This window comes from Trichoderma gamsii, assembly GCF_001481775.2.
Source record: "Trichoderma gamsii strain T6085 chromosome Unknown Scaffold_40.2, whole genome shotgun sequence".
In the NCBI taxonomy this organism is placed as follows: Eukaryota; Fungi; Ascomycota; class Sordariomycetes; order Hypocreales; family Hypocreaceae; genus Trichoderma; species Trichoderma gamsii.
Genome location: NW_020171377.1, coordinates 240828 through 262255, shown reverse-complemented (window position 1 = coordinate 262255; position 21428 = coordinate 240828). Strand labels below are relative to the sequence as shown.

The 21428-nt window shown below is 50.3% G+C and overlaps 6 protein-coding genes across 6 annotated transcripts; 2 read left to right on the top strand and 4 right to left on the bottom strand.

Annotated features, from left to right (window-relative positions):
• Positions 1-1231: 1231 nt before the first annotated feature.
• On the bottom strand, positions 1232-2350 carry TGAM01_v208940 (hypothetical protein; the record flags this gene model as incomplete). The annotated part of the gene is made up of 1 exon (XM_018806920.1): positions 1232-2350. One exon carries the CDS (start codon positions 2348-2350, stop codon positions 1232-1234), a length of 1119 nt encoding a protein of 372 aa, XP_018659810.1.
• A 1818-nt stretch (positions 2351-4168) lies between these two features.
• TGAM01_v208939 (hypothetical protein) lies at positions 4169-5147 on the top strand (the record flags this gene model as incomplete). Its single annotated transcript, XM_018806921.1, has 2 exons — positions 4169-4700; positions 4762-5147. 2 exons carry the CDS (start codon positions 4169-4171, stop codon positions 5145-5147), a joined length of 918 nt encoding a protein of 305 aa, XP_018659811.1.
• A 1171-nt stretch (positions 5148-6318) lies between these two features.
• On the bottom strand, positions 6319-6765 carry TGAM01_v208938 (hypothetical protein; the record flags this gene model as incomplete). The annotated part of the gene is made up of 1 exon (XM_018806922.1): positions 6319-6765. The coding sequence occupies one exon, from the start codon at positions 6763-6765 to the stop codon at positions 6319-6321; it is 447 nt and encodes a 148-aa protein (XP_018659812.1).
• Positions 6766-10189: 3424 nt separating this feature from the next.
• On the bottom strand, positions 10190-11057 carry TGAM01_v208937 (GMP synthase (glutamine-hydrolysing); the record flags this gene model as incomplete). Its single annotated transcript, XM_018806923.1, has 2 exons — positions 10190-10480; positions 10545-11057. The coding sequence occupies 2 exons, from the start codon at positions 11055-11057 to the stop codon at positions 10190-10192; spliced, it is 804 nt and encodes a 267-aa protein (XP_018659813.1).
• Positions 11058-16298: 5241 nt separating this feature from the next.
• Positions 16299-17908, top strand: TGAM01_v208936 (hypothetical protein; the record flags this gene model as incomplete). The annotated part of the gene is made up of 2 exons (XM_018806924.1): positions 16299-17560; positions 17617-17908. The coding sequence occupies 2 exons, from the start codon at positions 16299-16301 to the stop codon at positions 17906-17908; spliced, it is 1554 nt and encodes a 517-aa protein (XP_018659814.1).
• Positions 17909-18828: 920 nt separating this feature from the next.
• TGAM01_v208935 (hypothetical protein) lies at positions 18829-21158 on the bottom strand (the record flags this gene model as incomplete). Its single annotated transcript, XM_018806925.1, has 2 exons — positions 18829-20469; positions 20532-21158. 2 exons carry the CDS (start codon positions 21156-21158, stop codon positions 18829-18831), a joined length of 2268 nt encoding a protein of 755 aa, XP_018659815.1.
• Positions 21159-21428: the final 270 nt, after the last annotated feature.

The following is a 21428-nucleotide window of genomic DNA, read 5'->3' as shown; positions in this document are numbered from 1 at the left end:
ATGCATCACAAAAAATAGAAACAAGCAAAGCAGAGAGAGAGAGAGACACTGTATACAATAAGCTGGGTTCGTGTCTCACACGTCGTAATCCGCATAAGGGCTGCGCCTCAAGTGGACCAACCCTGCGCTTCCCCGTGGCTTGGACGTCTTCGTCCGCCATTCTGTCGCCATCTCTTTCATTTGTCCCTTTTAGCCCTCTCTCGAGTGGAAAACATGCAAGAATGAATGGCATCAGTTCGCCTAGACCCAAATGACGTTCGTATGACCTCTACGACACCGAATTGAGTGTAACATATGTCCGGGGCGACAGCGGAGAACGGATCTCATTCTCCAGGAAACAAAAGAAATGCTAAGACAGCAATTTTTTTTCTTGTTGCCCCGGCTTTTCCAGGCGATTGAATTTTGAATTTACTCGCAAAAATACGGAGTAGGCAAAGCCGGATGCCCACTGAGGCGTTGAAGCGGCTTGAAGCATAATTCCCATGGTCCTGGTTCTATTTATTGAATTTCCCAGTTTTTCCTTCTTTCGAGACCACGCAAACCAACGCTTTCGTAACTTTTTTCCTTCCTCTCAGGTCAAGCGGGTGCCGTTGATTGGCTACGATAAGGGAAATCGTTGGGAAGCCAGTGGAATGAAGGTCATTCCCTTCGTTGTGAGACTTGCAATTTGGGAGTTGCTGCCTGTTTCCGTATTGTATACGTACAGCTTACAGAAATTATGGAGTAAGGTATACGAGACGTCCCAGCTGCTAGTTTCACACTACATGCACTTGTATACACACACACACAGGACACACGCAATCGAAAACGCGGGACCAGGGGGTCTTCCTCTTAGATGCAGCTAGCAAGAATTGGATTAGAAAAGAGAAATCGAGATTCGATGCTAAAATAAGTCTATAGAGAAAGACAGAGCAAGGAAACCCAAAAGGCAGGGAGCGAAATAGAGGCGAAAAGCCAAGACCAGAACGTAAAAAAAGCTGAGAAACTCCACCATGAATACTACTACTAGTAAGCTGTCGCCCTCGTATCCCGAAACAACCGCCAGCCACACAGCCCGTCATAAACAATGGCACCCCCTCTCTTTCTCTCCCCTTGCCGCGATTACAAACACAGCATTGGGCTGCGCGCGGGATTAAATACAAGAATGGGTGGTAGTTTTACGTGAAATAGTGCTAGAATTATGCAGCGAGTGAGGCCATTGGCCATGCTCTTGTAAAAGCGTGTTGTATAATCACTGCCGTCTCCCCATGAGAGCGCGGCTCGACGAGTCCTCGAGCTCAAACAGCGTCTGGTGAATCAGAGGTGATTGCTCCTGCTTCATATGCGACGCTGGCTGTGTCGGGGCGGAAAAGCCGGAAATTGAGCTCTCTCTGCCGGCTGGGCCTTGGGAACCTTGGAAACCTTGGGAGCGCATCAAGGACGCGATATGTCGAGGGGCTGGTGTCGTACCAGAGCTGATGCTCAGCTGCGACGGCGTAGCAGGCAGCTCCGAGATGGCTGGAGACTTGAGACGCGGCGATGGTGGCAGCTCCGCCATCTGTTCCACAGCAGCAGCATTGCCTCGGCCTCCTAGCAGCGACGGCGCTGTACGATCTCGATGCTCGGCCAGCGAGTCTTTACCGCTGCGGCCAACCGCAAAGGCATACGGAGGCTTCTTGTTGTTGTTCCGTCGCCTAAGAGCCCAAAAGGCAACTAGAGCCAGCATGCAGACTCCCGCTACGGCTCCTACTGCAATGCCTCCGATGGCCCCTTTGTCCAATCCTTTATGCACCGAGGGTGGATCTGTCGGAGTTTGAGTGCTCTGCTGTGGCGCGGCACTTTGACTCGTGTTTGTGGTCGTAGCTGTGCTTAGTGTCGTTGATACGGCGCTGCTGGCGGTTGATGTGACTGTCGAAGAGGTTGACGATGTTGTGGAAGAGCTTGTTGTGGAAGAGCTTGTTGTGGAAGAGCTTGTTGTGGAAGAGCTTGTTGTCGATGACGAGCCGTCCGACGACAAGAAAGGAGCTGCTTGTTTCGCATTGCTGCTCAGAGTCGCCACTCCGACTTTGTCTACCGGACAGCCGCTGTCCTCACATCCCATCTGGGAGCAACATCCCATAAACGGCGGCGAAGAATCGCGACAAGTGTACCAGAGGAATCCCGGGTCCACGCATTGCTGCGCCAGAATCTGGTCGTAAACACCGGGATCGAACGAAGCAGGCCGGACGGCATTATCAGGGCAAAGGCCGTCCTTTGTCGAGCATGGATCGATGGTGCAGCATCCCACGAAGCGATTTGGCTTGTCCTCGCAAATGTAAAACTTGCCGGATTCGGGGCACGTCAGGCCCAAGTCGGTAATGGGGCCTCCCATGATGGTTGCTTGCGGCCTGTTTGCTCTTTATCAGGCTGGAATGGTGTCGATTCACCAGCACTTCTTGTACGTGGTGACTGAATAACCGGCATTCAACAGACTAGTGCTTCTGTCTATGCAAAAGGGCATTCAAGCTCTCCTTTTCTGTGAGCGAGAGGAGTAGCAATCGGCATACCAAACGCGCTCGTCCTTTGTATCAATGATCTAACGATAACGGCTGAATTTTCTCAGAAGCACAGACGGGAAGCACAGAGCATCGATCCGTGTTTGTTACGATGGACGGATGAGAGACTCTCATGGAGACAGAGAGGCTCTGCTGCTCTTCTCCATTTCTTTCATGCATTCTCCCGAACACCATGTCGACTGAGGATATAGGATTTTTTTATTCTCATTTCGGATAAATCTCCTCGCCCGCGCAGATATGCAGCGTGCTCTCTAATGCCTGTAGACAGCGCGACACGTTATCTGCCCATGCAAGTGTGATGCTAGTACAGAGTCGTATTACGAGTGTTGTTGGTTCTACGTGAAATCGAAGCACCTTGCCAGCCTCCCCTCTCAGGTAACAACTAGTCTTCTTTTGTTTCAATATGTCAGGAAACAAGTTTCTGTTCTCTGCCTCATCGTAAGAGCTCTATCGATCATGCTGTAAAAATAGACGACTGCGTTATGACAGCCCCGAATCGTCAAAACGGTGAAGGTTCGTGCGAGGCATTGAGGAACTAATGCCTCATACTAATGCAAGTGGCCGTTGGTTGTTGGGTTTGTTGGTGATGGAAACTGTAATGCCTGCACGGTTACAATGTTGTTGGCCGAAGACATTCTGTCTTCTCCCCCCCCCCCTGAACAAATCTTTTATTTTTGGATTAGGCTTTGCCCGTCAAAGTGTCTAATGATATTATTTTCACAAGATGATTGTTTGTAGTATGTACTGTTGAGATATCTGACGCGCAGCGCCTGTATAGAATCAAGAATTCGACTCATCAAGAACAGCGAACTCTGGTGTTATGACTTGTTTCTTTAACAAAATTTCTGTCCTCATATCTCCAGTAATAGGATTTATGTAACATGCCACTACCAGAGTGGCAAACGCAAGTAGTATACGTAATAAGAAGGCTGTAAAGGAATAGTCTGTGGTAGAAAAGTAAAATTCAGGGACAATGCAGACGCCGGTCAGGCATATGTCTCGGTTCATCCCACTATTTATATCTCGCTATATTATTTTTAGACATAGAATAAGAACGGCACACATCGCTTTGCTACTCTGAGCATTGCACAGCAGTCTTGCGAGCGGACGGGATTTGGATTTGCGTTCACACTTGAAGACAGCAGAGCGGCATAGCTGCCAGCACAGGCCCGGGGCTACTTCGAAGGTAAACTTGTGTCTGATCTGTAGAGTCTTATAGAAGCAAGCACTTACAATCTTTAGGGCAGCTACTACATTTGGACAAAGTCGAAGAGATTGCGGTCTACGCTCATGAGTAACTATATATGAAATCGGGGCGCGGAACTACGAGCCATGGTATGGTTGTGCGTGCTTTAAGGCCAAATAGTACTCCGTCTTTCACGATGACTTTGGTGTCTCTACTTGGAGGTGTAGCTTCTCATATCTACCTACAACCTACTTAGATAGATGATGGCGAATCTGCCACCTGGCTGCCAACTGGCCACACATCTCGACCTCTTTAAATTCGCGAATCTTCGGAAGTGTCATTTCTCTTTCTCTTTTCTCATCATCTGCATCTGCCATCTTCATCTTCCATCTTCATCTGTCTTCATCATACAGCTACCTTCTGTTCAGATTCAAGAAACACCGCCACGATGCTGGATAAACTGAAGCCGCCCAAGCTCGAGATCGAAGACATCTGCATTCCGGAATCCGATCCTCTTTACCACAATGCCGTTCGGTGCGTTCAAGCGTACTGGAAGCAATTGGCCAGTATGAACGAAGGCCAACGTCAAAAATATCTCTGGTATTTGCAGAAGACGCACATCAAACATTTCGTTACAAAGCCTTTTGATTGCCATGGAGGAACCATCACGGCACACAGTCTGTATCAGCGTGCTCGCGACGACGCGGGCAACTTTGTCAGGCTTTCATGGCCCGCATACCTGCTTCTCTCTTCTTTGTATGGAGATGTACCGAAGCGATACAAAGAAGCCATAGAGAAGAAATATGGCACCTCAGTCATCGAGGATCATGCTACCATCTACAGACACTTTTACCCAGCTCCGACATGCACGATGGAAAAGAGTGCTATGGAATCTACAACCGTTCAAGCGCCAGAAGATGCTATTACGCGAGAAACTCCCAGAGAGCTAACCCCATTGGACACACACAAGAGTGTGAAAAGTGAAGAGTGTGAAAAGTGAAGATGAAGATCATACCGACACAAGAACTTCTCATCCCAAAGACGAAGATGACATTCACGCCGAAAATCGCGACCCTTCATCCGTGGCTTCAGAAACAGCCTCCTCCGGTGGTCCCTGGAACATCGACAATGTCATTGAAGACTTAGGGGCACCAAAGACGAAGCGATCATCTACAGCTCTGGAAAGCCCCCAGAAACGAATCAAGCTGAGCGACCATGCTATACTGAGCCACCTCAACCAACACACTGAAGCCATCCAGAAGATTGTGTACGAGGCACAGCTGGAACAGCGCTCAAAGCTTCAAGAAGTCCACCACGACGTGGAAAAGGGCGTACAAGTTCTTAATGGCATGCAGGATGACTTACGGCAGTTCATGTCAGCGGTTGCGTCAGCGTTGAAGGATATCCGAGAGCATTTGAATGAGTGAAGGAGGCTGCGGAGGATGATACGGGAATATGGTGCGATGAAGGGGATTTCGATTACTCGACGGAACAGATTGAAGGCACTTGAGATACCTTTGAACAAATTTGAGCGATTTGCTTGATACGCTCTGTATATTACTTGACTATGCAGAAGAGGCACATGAGGAACAAGCAATATATTCTTTGGACTTGATACAATTTGTAGCCCTGGGTCCTTGAGGGCCAAATTTGACTGGACGACAAGTAAACCGTATTGTAAATCGTCTACTTAGCCTTAATCACGATTGTAGACGAAGTTGTGAAGCTGACAAATATGTACGAATGATGTAGCTTTAATGCAAGCAAGGCTTATAGATGATATAGCCCATTTTCAATGCCCATTGTCGTCGCCTGGCGCAAATACTCTCATTCGATGTATGTGCTTCATTAGAAGGGCGAGTCTTCTCTTCTGTCTTCCTTAGCTGTCTCTGCACCTCGGATGCGTGACTCTTTTATGAGTTGCGCCGAACAGCTGACAGCCTGCAGTTGAGGCCAGATGCTGCATATGCATCTTAAAAACGCTGCTGCGTCCAAAGTAGTTTCGCAAGATGTGCACAGACTCTTGATTGATATGATGACTTGTATTGTTTATGCAGCTACCTTTATCACTGGATGGTCTTTTGTAGCTTCAACCGTAAGACAGAGAATTCATCGAACTGAGTTTCAATCACAGCATCGTAGCAATATCTTGACCGTATCGTAATAAGGCTACCTATGTACGTTACGCTACCTCTATTTCCTCTGGTTCTTCTAGGATGGATATACTTCGTATCTTTTGTGCGCAGGCTGGTTCCTATTCAGCCACTGATCGGATGCTAGGCATTGAAACTATATGTTTTCTTTAACTCGCACTCTGGTTCACAGCTTCGGAACTGTCTACAGAAATTGTCTATACAGACTTCACTATATCAAGGCAATCCAAAATTTAAATGTATATGAAACAACGAATTTTGATGAAAGTTGCAAACGTTCGTGATATCCAAAGTCATGTAGGCATTGGCTATAGCTATGTAAGGTCAAGTATAAACATAAGTCCCCTTTTGCGAGGACTTTGAATCATAAAAATATATACATCAGAAAAGAGCAGAATATGTACAGGTTCCGGGTTCCCCCAATCATACGCTCCCTTGGCATCTCTTAAGCAGCGATGGACCAGCTGAAGCCCTGGATGACGCTGCCGTCGCCATCGTGTCCGCCGAAAGCCTCCCAGAGGTCCAAAGTCATATCAATAGAGGGGGAAGCGTTTCGGTCGGCAACAGCAGCCTGGCGAGTGACACCGTTGTGGTTAATGGTGATGATCTTGGCGCAGAGCTGGTTGTGCTGGGCAGCGCCGAACTGGTCAAAGACCTGGGCGGGCATGGCGACCAGAGGGACGCTGGGGTCAACCGCGTTGGGGAAGTAGGTGCTGAGGCCACAAGATCCCCCTGTGTACAGAATCTGGCGAGCAGGAGCTGGGTCGCCAAACATGAAGATGGAGCCCACTGTGTTGTCGCCGGAAGCGATGATGTTCTGGCGCTTGACGCTGGGCGCGGCAGAGGCGGTCATGGCCAGCACAAAGGTGGCGATGGAGAGTGAGAACTGCATCTTGAAGGTGGGTTTTGTTTGCTGGTGGAGTCGGAGATGTTGCTTTTGTGATGAGTGACGAGCTGGAGGAGGAACATGGACTTCATTGTCTTCTTATATAGTTATTCTCGCCTTGTCCCAGTGAACGAATGTAACACTTACAGATGTAAACCCCGTTGGTGTATTCGCGATTCAACGTTACCACGTGGAGTCGATTGACTTCGAAACACTAATAGCGCTGCAGGTACGGCCATGCCGACCCCTGGCATTCATGGAATAGGTAACTAGATCGTACACCACTTGGATCTTGGAGCTTCTACTTTGGTGTTTAGCGCTTAGCTTGCTCGAACCAAGCGGGCATAAAGCACAAACGTCTAAGAAGAAAACTTTCCTAAAACAGAAACAACATGCTCCGCTTCTTTTAAGCTGACATGACGATCTGCATCGGCTGATGCTGAAGTACCATAGCGCCGGAAATGTCAACTTTCAGCAGAAAAAAACACCAGACGAGAATTTACACGATATAAGTAGGACACCATCATGTTTGCAGAGGGAACAAACCACACTTCAGCCTACGATAGAAACAGCACGATGAAGCAGTTCCTGAGCTAATATGAATCGACAGTAGTATTTGGTTTTTAGTCCTAGAAAATTTTGCAAGCGTAGGGCGTTCGCTTCGACTGTAGGCAGCTAACGGATCTGATACAGGGGCAGTAAGCACAGGGGGCCAAAACAGCTCAGCCTTTTACTGCTTGAGGCAGGAGACAAGGCTGTGTTACATCAATGGAATGGAATAGACTCGTTGCTATGAGTAAACGCCTAGTTTGATCCTATTTTAAAGTATAAATGGATACTCTACGCCGCGTGGGATCCGGCCATTGTTTAATGAGATTCCTAGAATGGACGGTTTGGAGTGTAGCGGCCGCAGTACTCTTCGAGGTAACTCATATTGCCTAATGACTTCCTTTTAGAGGACATAAACAATAGAAACTGGACCTAAGCGGTATTCGTTCGGCCAAGAACCTATAAGACGAGCCGGATCCCACGGGAGTTGCCCGAGTTCAGTGATTCGTCATTCTCCGGCTAATTGCGACGCAAACTCATCTTTGCAATATTATCTTACCATATCTTCCTGGTTGAATTTCTGGCTCTACTCATTATACCTATTTCTATCTAAATGGAAGACATATTGCTATGCTTAATCGCTGTATTTACTAGTAGCGGCCTGGTCCGTTAGTATATCGCTAGTTCCATCCCGAACTGCAACGTCCGGAATCTATAGCTCAACGATGAAGCAAGTTGAGTCCACATTAGTCCTATAGTTTAATGCTACACTGGTGCCTGGTAGTCGATCGAGCTGCTTTTTCCAGCTTCCTCCGCTGTTGTGGAGTGACCCGGGAAAGATTCATTTCCCCGGGAGCGGATACAGGTAGCCAGGCTCGCCCCTGCTATCGTTGTCACGCCCGAAAGAGTCATATTATTGTAGAGGTAGCATGTTCAGAAATAGGCTGATTTTGACTGTACAATGCTGTGACCAGTGGGTCCACTTTCTCGGAACTTGAGCAATAATTTCTGGATTGACTATTAGCTACACCAATAGGACAAGATATCAGCCTTTCTTCCAAACGGAGGTTGAGCATTTGAGGAAGCTGCTTTTATTTTCTCATAGTTGGTAAGCTTCTAGCCATAGCATAATAGTACGTGTAAGCTGATGCAAAGTTCATCCGTCTAGAAAGAAAACTACATGTTTTACTCTTGGAGGAAAGAATTAGCAAAGTTTCCCAAGTAATGTAAATAAATACTTCAATAGCCGGATCTCATAAACTTCTTTCGAGTACAATGTAATCTAAAAATCTAGATCAAACAAACTCTTGTCAATATTTAAGACTCGTGACTTTCAACAAAAGCTCTGAGAACTGTCATGGAGAGTTTTAATGTCGTGATTAGCGGACGTGAAATATTTCAACGCTGAAAGACGCTATGATCGAAGATTGGAATTTACTTAGCTACGGCTGAGTTGAATTATATATTATTTTTTGATGAGTAAAACAGTGCCTTATTCTGGGACTCGATCTCGGGGGTCGTCTGATACTTTTTACAAGCCGTACAATAAAATTATCATAAACGTCGGCATTTCGGAGAATTCGTGGAAAAGAGCATCGCTTATGCGCCTATCACTCGCATCTGTGCAAGTTGAAGGGAGGAGCTTAGTTCGAGAAAGCCTGAGTTCCCTGAATGAGGTTTTATAGTTTTATATAGAGAGTCATCGTCGGCACTTCTACTTTCCACAAGTATACTCACATCTTGTTGTATGATGTGAGATTGAATGAGCTAACAGAAGAACCGCGACACAACAACTAAATATTTGTCCAAATGTGTCATTGAAAATTATAAAGCTACGATGTAGACCTTGGAGCTTGGTAGTAGACTTAATATTGATGGGTAGATAGGTAGTAGATAGGTAGTGAGTCACTCATCTACCCCAAAGGCCAAGCTTCTCGGCATGAACGATTACAATTCAGTCAATCCACAACAAGAATGCTCTTAACGTCCTTTGATCAATCAGTCAATCGATTTCAGCATTCACTTAGGAATTTGCTACTGAAATCTCAGATTTACTATCTGGCACTCTAGCGGCGGCTTAATGAAGCGGCTGATCTGCTTGAAAGCATTACACTAAAGGACATAGAAAAAGTAAAGAAAGGTTGAAATGGTTGTAAAACAGCCATATAAACACTAATCGAAGTGCTGAAACATAATTTATGTAACAGGTACCCTGCACGGTATACTATCCAAGTTCCGATTGGCACTCCTCGGCAAAACATCAACGGCTATGACATAATGATATACAGATATAACGTATTAAAGGTAGTTGATTGCTGCTAATCTAGCTCTCTCTCTTTTTCAATGGCATGAGATGAAATTTGATGCGTCGGTGTCAAGGCCGCTGAGCTCAAGTGGCGGATAAGCAATTGAGACAATATTAAATCTGTTAGACAAAGAAGTCTTATATGATGTGATATTCAAGAACAAAAAGAAATAAGCAATCCTGATTGTCCGCTTTCCCCTCTCGCTGCTCCCATGTTTCATATCACAAAAAGGCCCTATTCTTAGATCATACCCTCTCTGCGATAATGAATGCGTGTCGACTGGCGCAGTGGCTGCATCAAACCCTGAGTACCGGGATCTTTGGAGTAAGTGTAGGCATGTTACTACTACTAGCAGTAAAACACCGTCCCAGTCCTGCATGTGATCAGAGCTCACCGCATTTTGGCAACGCGATGCGTCTAGAACAAATAAATCATGCGCTAAAAGTATCCTTACATATGTACATATTCTAATCACCGACCCCGGCCCCAGCTATGAAATGGATTGGATATGAAGCTTGGCATGGTACCAACATGAAGCTAGTTCCTGCAAAACTGTGCTGTCGCTCCATGTGTACTTAGCCATGCCTCATGAAGTTGAGGAAAGCTTTTGCAATTGCCACGCCGTCGTGCTCATTGGACAAGCGACTGCGGCCGTCTTCGTATACATCATCCGGAAAGATGCCAGCTTTATGTCGGTTGGTGATGATCTCATCAACGATTTCTGCGGTGAACTCTGGGTGGCCTTGAACGGTAATGTACCGACCGGGGCTATACATTGCTTGGACGGGGCATATTTGGTTGCCGCCCAGAGGAATGGCATCCTTTGGGAATTCTAGAACAACATCACGATGCATCTGGTGAATGCGCTGCAAGAAAGGTTTTACGTCAGCGCAAGCATCATACATGTACGGGCATCGCTTGCGAGCTCACCATTTTGTCGAGCTGGAAAATGGCCTTGCCCTTGTCGGTCAAGTCGACGTCGGTGACGGCAATCTCCCAGCCCTTATCACTCTTGCCGACAGGCGCGCCCATGGCCCTGCCAATGATCTGGTGGCCGAAGCACACGCCCACGACTCTGATGCGGCCGGAGTCGATGGCCTGCTTTGCATACTCCACCAGTTCCAGGATCCACGGGTCGTTGTCAAAGGCCGTGTGGCGCGAGCCGGTGATCAAGATGGCATCGACCTCTTCCAGCGGCGGATATGATTCCGTGCCCTCGACAATGTTGAGCGCCGTGATGGAGGCCACGTCGGCGAGCGGCCGCGGCGGATCCATGGCCTTTGCGCCCGCCGTCAACAGCGCCGCGAAGACGCCTCGATAGCCGCCGTACTTTGCGTTGGTGTTGGGCTGCGGCGTGTCGGCCTCGAGAATCAGCAGCCGGAGAGGCTTCGCTGCGAGGGAGCCGGATGCGGGCCCGGACCCGGAGATGGCATCGGCCGTCATTTTCGCTGCGGGCAAGGATAAGGATACGAGACGAGGGCGGCACGGCGAGGAGAGCCGGGGCGGAGACGAGACACAGACGCTGCTGCTCTTAGCGTGCAAATACTATGCTGGAGGGAGCGAAAGAACCTGGACGATGCAGATGCGGCAGATCAGATCAGACCAGAAATTGCTTGATGCTGCGAGAGGCGACAGTGGCAGCGCAGTAGAGAGAGATGTGAGGGGTCCGTCTGGGCTAGAAGCTTTGAGCCGTTGAGCCGCGAATTACTGCTGCTAAGACGTAGTCATCTGGTCCCGTCTACGATGGATTCACTTGGGCCTCGGGATTCCGAAATCGTGGAGCATCGTGGAGCATCGTGGAGTTTGTCGCGGCCGATAGCGGGGAGGCGAGACGTTGGCACGATAAGACGGTGTAGGGGTCGCGTATGAGTGGCTGCGGACAGGGGGGAAAGTATTGTTCCGAGAAGACATGGCGAATCGGACTCGAGCTTGAGGGACGCCGGCAGCGGTTTTGGCTTTGGTTCCTGAAAATAGCGTGGGATAGACCCGCCAATTGAGGCTCGGTGGATGGAAAGGTGAATGGGTTGGTACGTGTATTCGAGAGATATCCATTCGAGGGAGAACCTCCAAAGAGGGGTACGTAAGACGAGCCAGAGATGGACGGATGATATAAGAGGTTGTCTTTACGAAGCACGGTACATATTACTCGCAGCTGATATCTAAACGTGTCGAATTGATATTTGCTAGGTAGTGCCAAATATTTTGGAAGATACCGTAGATAGTCCACTCCGTCCTTGATAACGACAGTAGGGACAATCGTGTAAGCTGTAGAGAAAAGAGACAATGCGGCTATCCGAGGCACTGCTGGCTATAAGTCAGAGCCATTTTGACCGGCGTTGGCCATTGACCATCCACTGGGCAACCGGCTTTCGGGATCTATAGCAGTGAGGATGAGACGATGATGCCGATGGCCGTATTACCGTATATCCAGGATAGGTAGGTATGTTCATCGCCATCTGCACTCAGCAGGGTGGGACCGAAGAGACAACCAACGCAGCAGTACTGTATTGTTCATAATGATTCTTTCAAATTCTCAGGAGATATTACCTCAGACTAGGTATGATTTCCATTGAACAGCAAAAAGGCAGCTGGTAGTCAGACGCACATTTACGAAATAGCAAGGCTAGCCAGCAATTGACTTACACGTATCTGACCCCTTAGGCTGTGCTGTAGATGCCAGGCACAAAATAATTCATGGATGCCTTATATCGGCGTCTCCGCCTCCATCTGTATGCTCGTGCGCAGTAAAATGTACAGTACCTGCTTCCCTTCCAATTGCTCCGTGTGCAGGCAGGTACAGGTACTGGGCGCACCCAGAATGCTATCGATAACCGTCGGGCACTGCAACAGCAGCTTGATGCCTTGGAAGCTGCAACCTCCATGCACCGTATATTGATCAATGCCCTGATTTTGTCACTTGCATCCTCCTCCTCACTGCTGTTTGTGCTCCTCATATTACAAGCTACAGGTAACATTCGCATGTGATGTGAATGAGCGTCTACTCTGTGGCCGTCCCCGGTGTCTCAGCGTCTCAACACAGACACACGACATTATCGCAAGGTCATCTGTCTTTTCCCCCTCCCTGCAGTGCAACATATCATTGTGTGGGGTGCGTTTGCTGGCTGTCCCCCACGTTCTCCGTCGTGATAGAGACGAGTTATGCTTAACGATTAGTGGCAAACGGCGGAAGAGGGAGAAATGGGATAAAGGGATGGCAAAGCGACAATCGCGTCTGTCTCTGGCGCCGTCTGCAGCAAACAATGGATGCGACGCTCAGACTTGACCTGGTCTTGGTCCAATAGGTATTACGAGAGCCTCGGGTCGCGTTCAACGTCCAGGCATTTCCGCTGATTCTCCTCGCTGCTTGGGATGGATGCGCAAAAACCGCCAAAAGCTGGCTAGAGGCCAAGCCGCTGCTGCATCGTGCAGCTCGTGTCCGAGGCACGACTCGCAAGTGGCGTGAAATTGACGAATGGCTGGCCGACACACACCACACTGGCACCACAGGCTATTGATGCAATACCTCGTCCTTATCGAGCCAACTGGATATTCACATGGCTAATATCCTGCTGTTGCTGGTGGCGATGGACTTGCAAATGGGCGCATCCGGACTCTTCACCCCGTTACATTTCGCTCATTGTACGATAATCCAGGTGAGGAGAATCAGCATTGGGAATGCATGCATTGGCTCTTGTGCAGCTCATATCAACTGATGATTTTGTGAGAATGACGGGCGAATGGGGACGGCAGGGGATAAAGGCAAAGTTGCCGCATCGCGGAATCTGTTGCGAGCTTGTGATAGGCAAGGCTGAGGGCCTCGCCAGAAGTCGAACGGGTGCCCATATCGAACCCTCAATTGGCCGTTGCTATTGGTGATTATTTCGCGATGCAGAATGCAACCTCCGTACCCTGATGGATGCTGAAGTTTTCTCTCTCTTCAATTCTCCGGGAGGAGACCAATCGCATGGTGCCTCGTCAAGTCGAAGCATTATGCGGCCATGCAACGCATCTCGCCCACAGTGCAAATCAAATCTGCATTGTTGGGCCTCGTGCGCTGGGGGGTCGCCAGTCCCAATTATCGCCAATCAGCGAAGCGCGAACAACGAATAGCACACGGGATGGATGAACACCACAAGGCACAAGCAATGCACATGCTGAGGAATATCCTCCCCGCCTGGTGCTGGTATTTCCCGAGAGACACGCTCAAGCGAGCGAGTGGCCTGGCAGAGCCCTCGCCTGAAGTTGGGCACCCACGGGATCCATGGATCGCACCGATGCGGCCTGCTGTTCGCTCAATCCATCTAGCTGCAGCCACAATTGCTGATGTGTCAACGGACAGGCTTCTTATCCCTTGGGCGCTTAACCAATCAGTCTGCCAGCGCACTCGGCAGCAGCCAGCTTGGGCTTAGAGCGCCGCTCCAGCGGTGACTTGTTCATTCTGGCGCCACTCATGCGCCCACTGGCAGATCCGGCGCCAAGGCCAAGTGTACAAGGGGAACAGGCCTCTGTCATCACGAGAGCGGCGGCGCTGACGATGGTGCCTATGTGTGCTTCGTACGTTGGTAGCTGCCATGCTATTTTCAGTGAGGCGGCGCACCCGATTTTCAGAGGCTGGCAGGTACGTGTGACTCTGTTTGCGCCGTCTCGCGTGCTGTTGCGGGCAAGGCACTCCGTAGTGTCTCAGCCATGGCCGGGGGATCTGCTGGCTTACAGATGTTAGTTGATGATGAATCTCCAGGCCTCTCGTCTCGTCAGGGACGCTTCAGCTCCTGATGGGGTTTGCCGACGGTGAGGGCCCAAGATTTACGCTGTGCGTGTCCGAAAACGCACAAAGCATCTCGCGACTTGTCTCTCTGATTTCTCATTGAATTTGCCATCTGCGCAAAGGCCTAGCTAGCGTACGAGAAAGTCAAGAGTTGTTGCGGAATCGTCGAGAGAGGCTTGGTAGCTGAGGGATTCTCCATCGTGGTCTGTTGCTCGCCACGTAGCAGAGCGGACACCACCAGCCGGGTATTGGTCCGGACCATGACCGTTGACAAGTATCGTTACTCGCGAGCCGGGCACTCTCGGAAACGACAAGTAGCAATGTTACAAGGAAGACCACCGAGTGAAGAACAAGACAGCATGGGATTTTTTTTAAAAAAAAAGGAAGAAAAAAAAAATACCTAGACGAGAGCCATGGGATAAAGTTGATTCTGGGCATAACATATCACTGCTGACGCCTCGCATATCGGTACCACTAGATACTACCAGCGCTGGCGGAGCACTATGGTGTCATCGATCTCATATGTGTCAGAACGCTGTGGACGCATCTCGAGGTGGTGCGTTCTGAGAGGTCCGTCTACGGTCTACGATGCCGCGGCCCAGGGATGAGAGACGAAAAATTGTTCTACCCCGGCCATGAGATCCATTATGGAGCACTTTCTTTCTTTACAATGTGCCAATACCATACCTGGCTCCCCGGGCCATTTCTATACGGCATGTAAGAGGCAAGATGCATCCAACTCGGCCGTTGTAACCTGCGATGCAGACATGTCCTGTCCGGCCGGACATGGGCGTCTCTCAGGAAGTCTTTTTCCAGGAGTTGCATATTTCTGCGGCCCAAAGCTCAGAGCTCTAAGCTCCTGCATTGTGCAGCCGCGGCCGCGATTGGAGGAGCAGACATAGAGGCCGACTAGAGGGCGATAGAGCAGAGGAGGGGGATCCATCGACATGCGTGAGCCAGGGTCTGCCATTGAACACGCGGCTGTCGACTCTGCGGCTGCGGCCCATTGCGCTGGCGTTCTCCTTCTTTCGCCCAGGCCAGGCCTTGCCTTGGGCCGCCGCCCACTGCCCAGGGCGAATTGGAGCTCTGCTCGGAGTGAAAATTTTGCCATTCTCCTTGCTGGTGCTTGGCCAGGCATGCACTCCCCGTATTTGCCAGCAAGTCGGTATTGGGCTGGGTAGATGGCCAGCCATTCCTATTCGTCTTACACAGCCTCTGGCGGGCCTGCCACTCGTCCCGGTTCACACGCCCCCTGTCTGTGCCCATTAACCGTCTCCATGTTTTCTTCCTGCTCACTCTCCCTGTGCTGTGTGCTTGCATGCTTTGCTGTATCTCTCTTTGGCCCAAGGCCTGCATGCCGAACACAGTAAAGACTCGAGAGTGGCTTGCCGCCTAATAGATCCGCTACGATGCAAGAGTGACTGGCGCATCGGAAGGTGAGATGACATAACGGAGGGGGTCTGGCATTCGCACATATATCACACCACGGGTGCGGTCATGGTCTCACTCTGAGAAGACTCTCGACTTTATAGCTTGATGAGAAAGCACTTGCACTCTACCAAAGCGCACGCATTCTGCCTTAATGACGTCCCTAGTCGACTACATTTCGGAAACTCGATAGAGCTTGCAGATTATGTGCACAATTGCTTGATTGGATAAGTGCTGCATTTGTCATATCGGCGTCTTTTGATATAAACCGACACCGACTCTCACCAAAGAGGGCACATCAAAAACACACACCAAGACCATAGCCACTTATACACCACTTACACCACTTACCACTACCTACTCATACAACCAACAATTGCCATCAGAGCACCAGCCTCAGTCATCATCGCACACAATATACCAGAGTAACACCCTTCAACACCCTCTCCAGTCACTCCAAACTTTTTTTTTTATCGCGCAGCGCACCCGCAATGGCCGTCCCTACAAGGAGACAGGCTCGCGCAGCGTCAAGGGCCAGCAGGACCACAGCCTCCAGCATGGCCCGCAGCAGGAACTCAACAGCAGCCTCAAGTCGTTACTATACGTCAAGTCGCCAGTACGACCAGACTTCCAGCTATGTATCGGGGTCCTACTATGACTCCCATCACTTGTCAAGGGATACATGGGAGCGCGATACTTGGGAGGAGCTGCCTCCATCCATGGTAGACACTGGCTCCAACTCTTCTTCGTCAGTCAATACATACGACTCTGCCTACTCAGACGGCAAGTCATCAGAGTCTCACAACGACTCCGACAATGACCACAAGGACGAAGAAGATTCTGCTGCCTCGCCAGGCATTCCTCCTTCCACCCTGCCGCCATACACCTGCATGCCCAATCCTGAGATCTCGGTCCGGTCATCAGACCCAGAAACCTTTGCGCGTCTCTTCCCGTCAATGGACCGCCTGTCCATTCGACATGACGACCGAACTGCCGATGGTAACATGAACCTCCGTGTCGACGCTATTGTACCGGATCTGTCATCGCGCCGTCGCCGTGCCGTCGCCATCCAGCTCTTCCACTTGCGCATGCACGATCTTGCCAAGCGAGAGTTTTCGCTGAGACGGTACTGCCGCGACTCTGGCCGCGAGGTATGCAACTCCAAGGGCGCCAACCCCCGCCTTGAGCGCCCGACAGCATCGTCCTCTTCCCTCTCGAAATCCGTCACCAGTGCTTTGCGCTCGGTCAAGACCTCTTTCCGACGATCTAGCGGCGCCTCCGCCGAAAAGGCCGCAGCCTTGGCTGCGTCTACTACTCCGGACCCTCGTCGCCCTTCCTTTGGCAGCAACAACACCTCTTGGGGCTGCGGTGGCTCCATCTACTCCGATGAAGCAGCAAGCTCTGATTCAGACGAGCCCAAGCTCCCCTCGGCTCGGCCCATCCCGCTCAACACCCTCAAGCTTGAGTTTAGCAACTACGCTCGCGTCGACATCGTGCGTCGCCTAGGCAAGCAATACGACTTCCAATGGTGGGGACACACCTACGCCTGGCGCCGAGTGATGGACAAGGCGCTTGGCAAGACTGCTTTCCACCTGATTCGCGACAAGGAAATCGAGCCGGTGGCCATTATTCTGCCTGAAGGCCGCAGCCCGACCCAGGTTGAGGCTGACCAGGTTGCAGGCAACTGGATTCCCCAGTGCTACATGTGGATCAACGACAAGTCCATCATCGAGGCCTTGACTGACGTAGCTGAGTAAGTCTTTGTCCCTCTTCTCCCCTCTATCAAGCAGTTTCTAACGTGAGCTCCAGTGTCATCATCGCTACTGGTCTCATGGCCCTTGTCGATGACTCCATCCTTAGCCGCTGGCCACCAGCGAAAAAGGCCGGCACTTACAGCCGCCCAGTCACACCAGCCCGGCCCCACACCGCACCAAGCGCTGCTACGACAGCCACTGCCGCTGTTGGTAACGCCACTACCGTTAACACTCACACCGTTTCAGTGTCTCAGCCACGGACGAAGACGCTTGTACACGGGTTGCTGAATAAGGCCCAGACATTCAGTCCCCTGCGACTCAGAGGACATACTGTGCTCGCTTATTAAACTGCTTTTATGGCAGAACGACATCGACAGATTTCTCATATATCGTACATTCTAGACACAGAAAACATTGCATCCTCGAAAGACAGAAGAAATTTTACACGACTATTCAGAACTGAGAAAAAAACAGCAACACATACAAACACAGAACCACAACATGAACAATGAATTACGAAACATCTAACAAAATCGAGGAAACGTATCTCGTTTCGTTTCGATCTCTACACTTACACTCATTTGACCTTTCTTTTGTTCTACTTCTCTTTGTTATAACAATCATATGAATTATACGGCCGGAAAGATAAAAAGGAACTTTACGAAATTTTACATGAGCGAGCGTCTGCCATTTTTTTCTGTTTTGAGTTGAATTTGATGTTTTTACTTTTCTTTTTCCATCTTCTTCTATTTACTGGAGCACAAGTATGATGATGAGCGAATAAAAAAATTGGGATTTTGCATACATTTATGGGAAAGGGATTATATAACGGACACATATACATACACACATACATTGGCGCCTGGGACTGCTTTCTTTCCACCTTTTGCTATTTCAACCTTTTTCTTCTAATCACAGCCTTTTGGAATTTTTTGGAAAGCGCCGAAAAAATTGATGCGCGAAATGGACATGATGGGATATTATGGATACGACTTGATACGACAGCATAGGATATCGGAATTGAGTATATAGATAGGGAGAATTACATAGAGATAGATTTGGGCTAGGGTGTTTTGACCTTTTGGGACTCCTAAATTGAGAATGAAATCATTGGATTCTAATATATATTGGCTCTCTTCGTCCTCATTTAAGTGAAATATCAATTATACTCCTTATGACAAATGCTGTTTATCAAAGGAAAAGACAAGGTCAAAATTTTGCTTCAACGCCGATTACATGAACGCCAACCTTCTCTATAGTCAACCTTCTAATACTCTCCCTGCGTATTAATCCACGTGCCAAAGTCCAGCTTCATCAACAGACGATTAATCCCCCCCACCCTCGCCGGAACATACATCTCCCCATCGCCATACTCCTCGTGCCCATCCACCGTGCCATCAAGACCCTCCCAGCGTGCGAGAAACTCCACATCGCCTTCGAGCCCGCGCAGCGCGCCAACGACGTCCTCTATGCCCTGCCGAATCTTGCTTTCCACGCCGCGGATGAGGGCCATGAGCTGCCGCTCTTCGTGGTCGAGATCGGTGGAGGAGTCGACGACGCCGGCGTCGGCTTCGAGGTCGATGGAGGTGAATATGGAGTGGAGTCTTTGGATGTGCGTGACGAGGTGGTCGATGTGGTTGAGCAGGGTGTATAGGAGGCTGTTGAAGACGGGCTGTGTGAGGAGCAGGCGGTGGACGAGCGTGCGGAGATACAAGGAGTGCGCCGTGACGAGGGTTTGCGGATCAGGAGCTGGACGAGAGAGGAGTCTGGAAACGTCGTTGGGGTTTGTGGCATTGCTGGAGGAGCCGGGCCTCCAGTCGGATGTCGTGGCTATGCTGTGCTTGGCGGAGTGCGCGGCTGGAGTTGCTGCGCCGGAACGGCCCCCGTCTCGGCGCCGCTCTTTGCCGGTGAGCCAGATGAGGAAGCCTTCCCAGAGGCCCTCGACGATTTCCGTCTGGAAGTATGCTTCTGTCTCACCGAGGAAGAATATGGCTGCACTGGCGGTTGTCCAGGAGCTTCGGAGGGCGGCTGCACGAGCCGACCAGCGTTCTCTGAGCGTGCCAGCGTATTCGTTTGCGCCTCGGGGGGCGGGATGATGGCGTCTTAGCGAGGTGATTTTCCATAGATCGGTGAGCCGAATGTGAGCTCGGCGCATGGATAGGAGGTATGAGTTGACGCAAGAGTATAGCTGGAGGTCGGACGGGGAGATGACCATGTCGAGAGGGGAGGGTAGTTGAATAGATAGAGTTGCTGGGACTGAGAATAGTAGATTTCGGAATGGCGATGAAGCAATTATCTTGGCTTCGGCGGCGTTGAGGCCTGGGCTGACGAGGGGAGGCGTCAAGGTAGCTTTGGTGAGGTGTAACCGGAGCAAATCTCTTGCTAGTTCCAACAGCTCGTCTTCTTCTACCTGGTTCCGCTGCATGGCTACTAGAACAGCCCAAGTCCTTGCCAAGACGGCAGACACCTCACCATCTTTAACGGTCAAGTTCTTCATCCCATCTTGCTTTTCGTGAGCGAGGTTGCCTGCTCTTCGCCAACGATTCCGAATCTTGTCGTCGGCTTCTTGCGTCAAGGCCATGGCAAACTCTCCTCGGCCTAGGAGGAAGAACTCTCTCAGAAGCTGCAGCGTCTCAATGACCTTTGCGGTGGGTAAGATCTTTTGAAGGGTATTTTGTGAAAGCGACAATCGAATAGAGACAATGGTTCTTGAGAATGTAGCGCCGTTGACGGGAAATGATAGGCTGGCTAGCTCTTGTAGCTTTGTGGAGAGGTGATCTAGTCCACCCATGCCTGAGTCAACTGTTGCCCTGACACGTGTGTGGTTGAGAGATTTGCCAATGAATAGCATCGATGCCGCTGTTGATGGCGTGACGAATCCGGGGAGTAGTTCTGGTTCGTAGATGTACTATCAAGAGGTTAGGAGGAGAAGGGGCAAAAATGCACTAACAGACAGGTTACAGTTCATACCTCGGCAGTCCCATCTACTTTCTGGATAAAGAAATCGTCGCCTCCTAGGCTGGGCAGTCTTCCATAAAGAACCCAAGCCGAAACTTGCTTTAGCCACGCCGTTTCGGCCACCTTGACCAAGCTCATAGCCGCCTCCTCGACGTCCCGGTAGCCGCTTTGCAGCTCGGTTCTCAGGCGATTCATGATTTGTGAGCCACAGCATGCATTTCCCTTTTCATCCTTGGAGACCATGAACTGAACAATGTCCCAGAGCCATTCGAACCGCCTTGTCCACTGCGTAAACTCGCCCATTACGGCCGTCAGTGGCACAATATTGTACTCGCCCACCAGCTCAGGATCCTCTTTCAATATGCTCTCCTCCACCTCCAATATCTTGCGCTGAAACGCAGATAAGTGTATAGACTGTATAGCCGTGCCCACGGCCCGACATATCGGCGACGGATGGGCACCGGCAATCTGGCGGGCGTACTTGATGAGCTTGATGTGGATGTCGCTGAGATGCGCCGCCGAGGCTAGTAGCTGGCGTTCCGAAGGCGTGACGCCGGACACCGGGCCCGAATCGGCAGTTCCGGCTCGGAGGAGAGGCGACGGATGCCCCGAGAGAGAGAGGAGGATTTCGTGGAGCATGGCTCGGGCGGTAGGGATCTGGGGGAGCTTTGCGATTAGATCAGGGCGCCAGAGCTATAGATTATGCGATTGACAGCTGCTGCTGCTGCGATTGCCTATCAGAAACGGGTGACGCACTTGTCGCTAGCCTTTCTAGCTTTGAGGGAGTCGCCTATGCGATGGATGATGAGGATGATGACGCCCAGGAGCTCGTATCGGCACATTGATTGCTTTGGACGGTTCTATCGTGGGACGCGGACACGGACAATGGTGGGGTCAGGGCGGACGAGC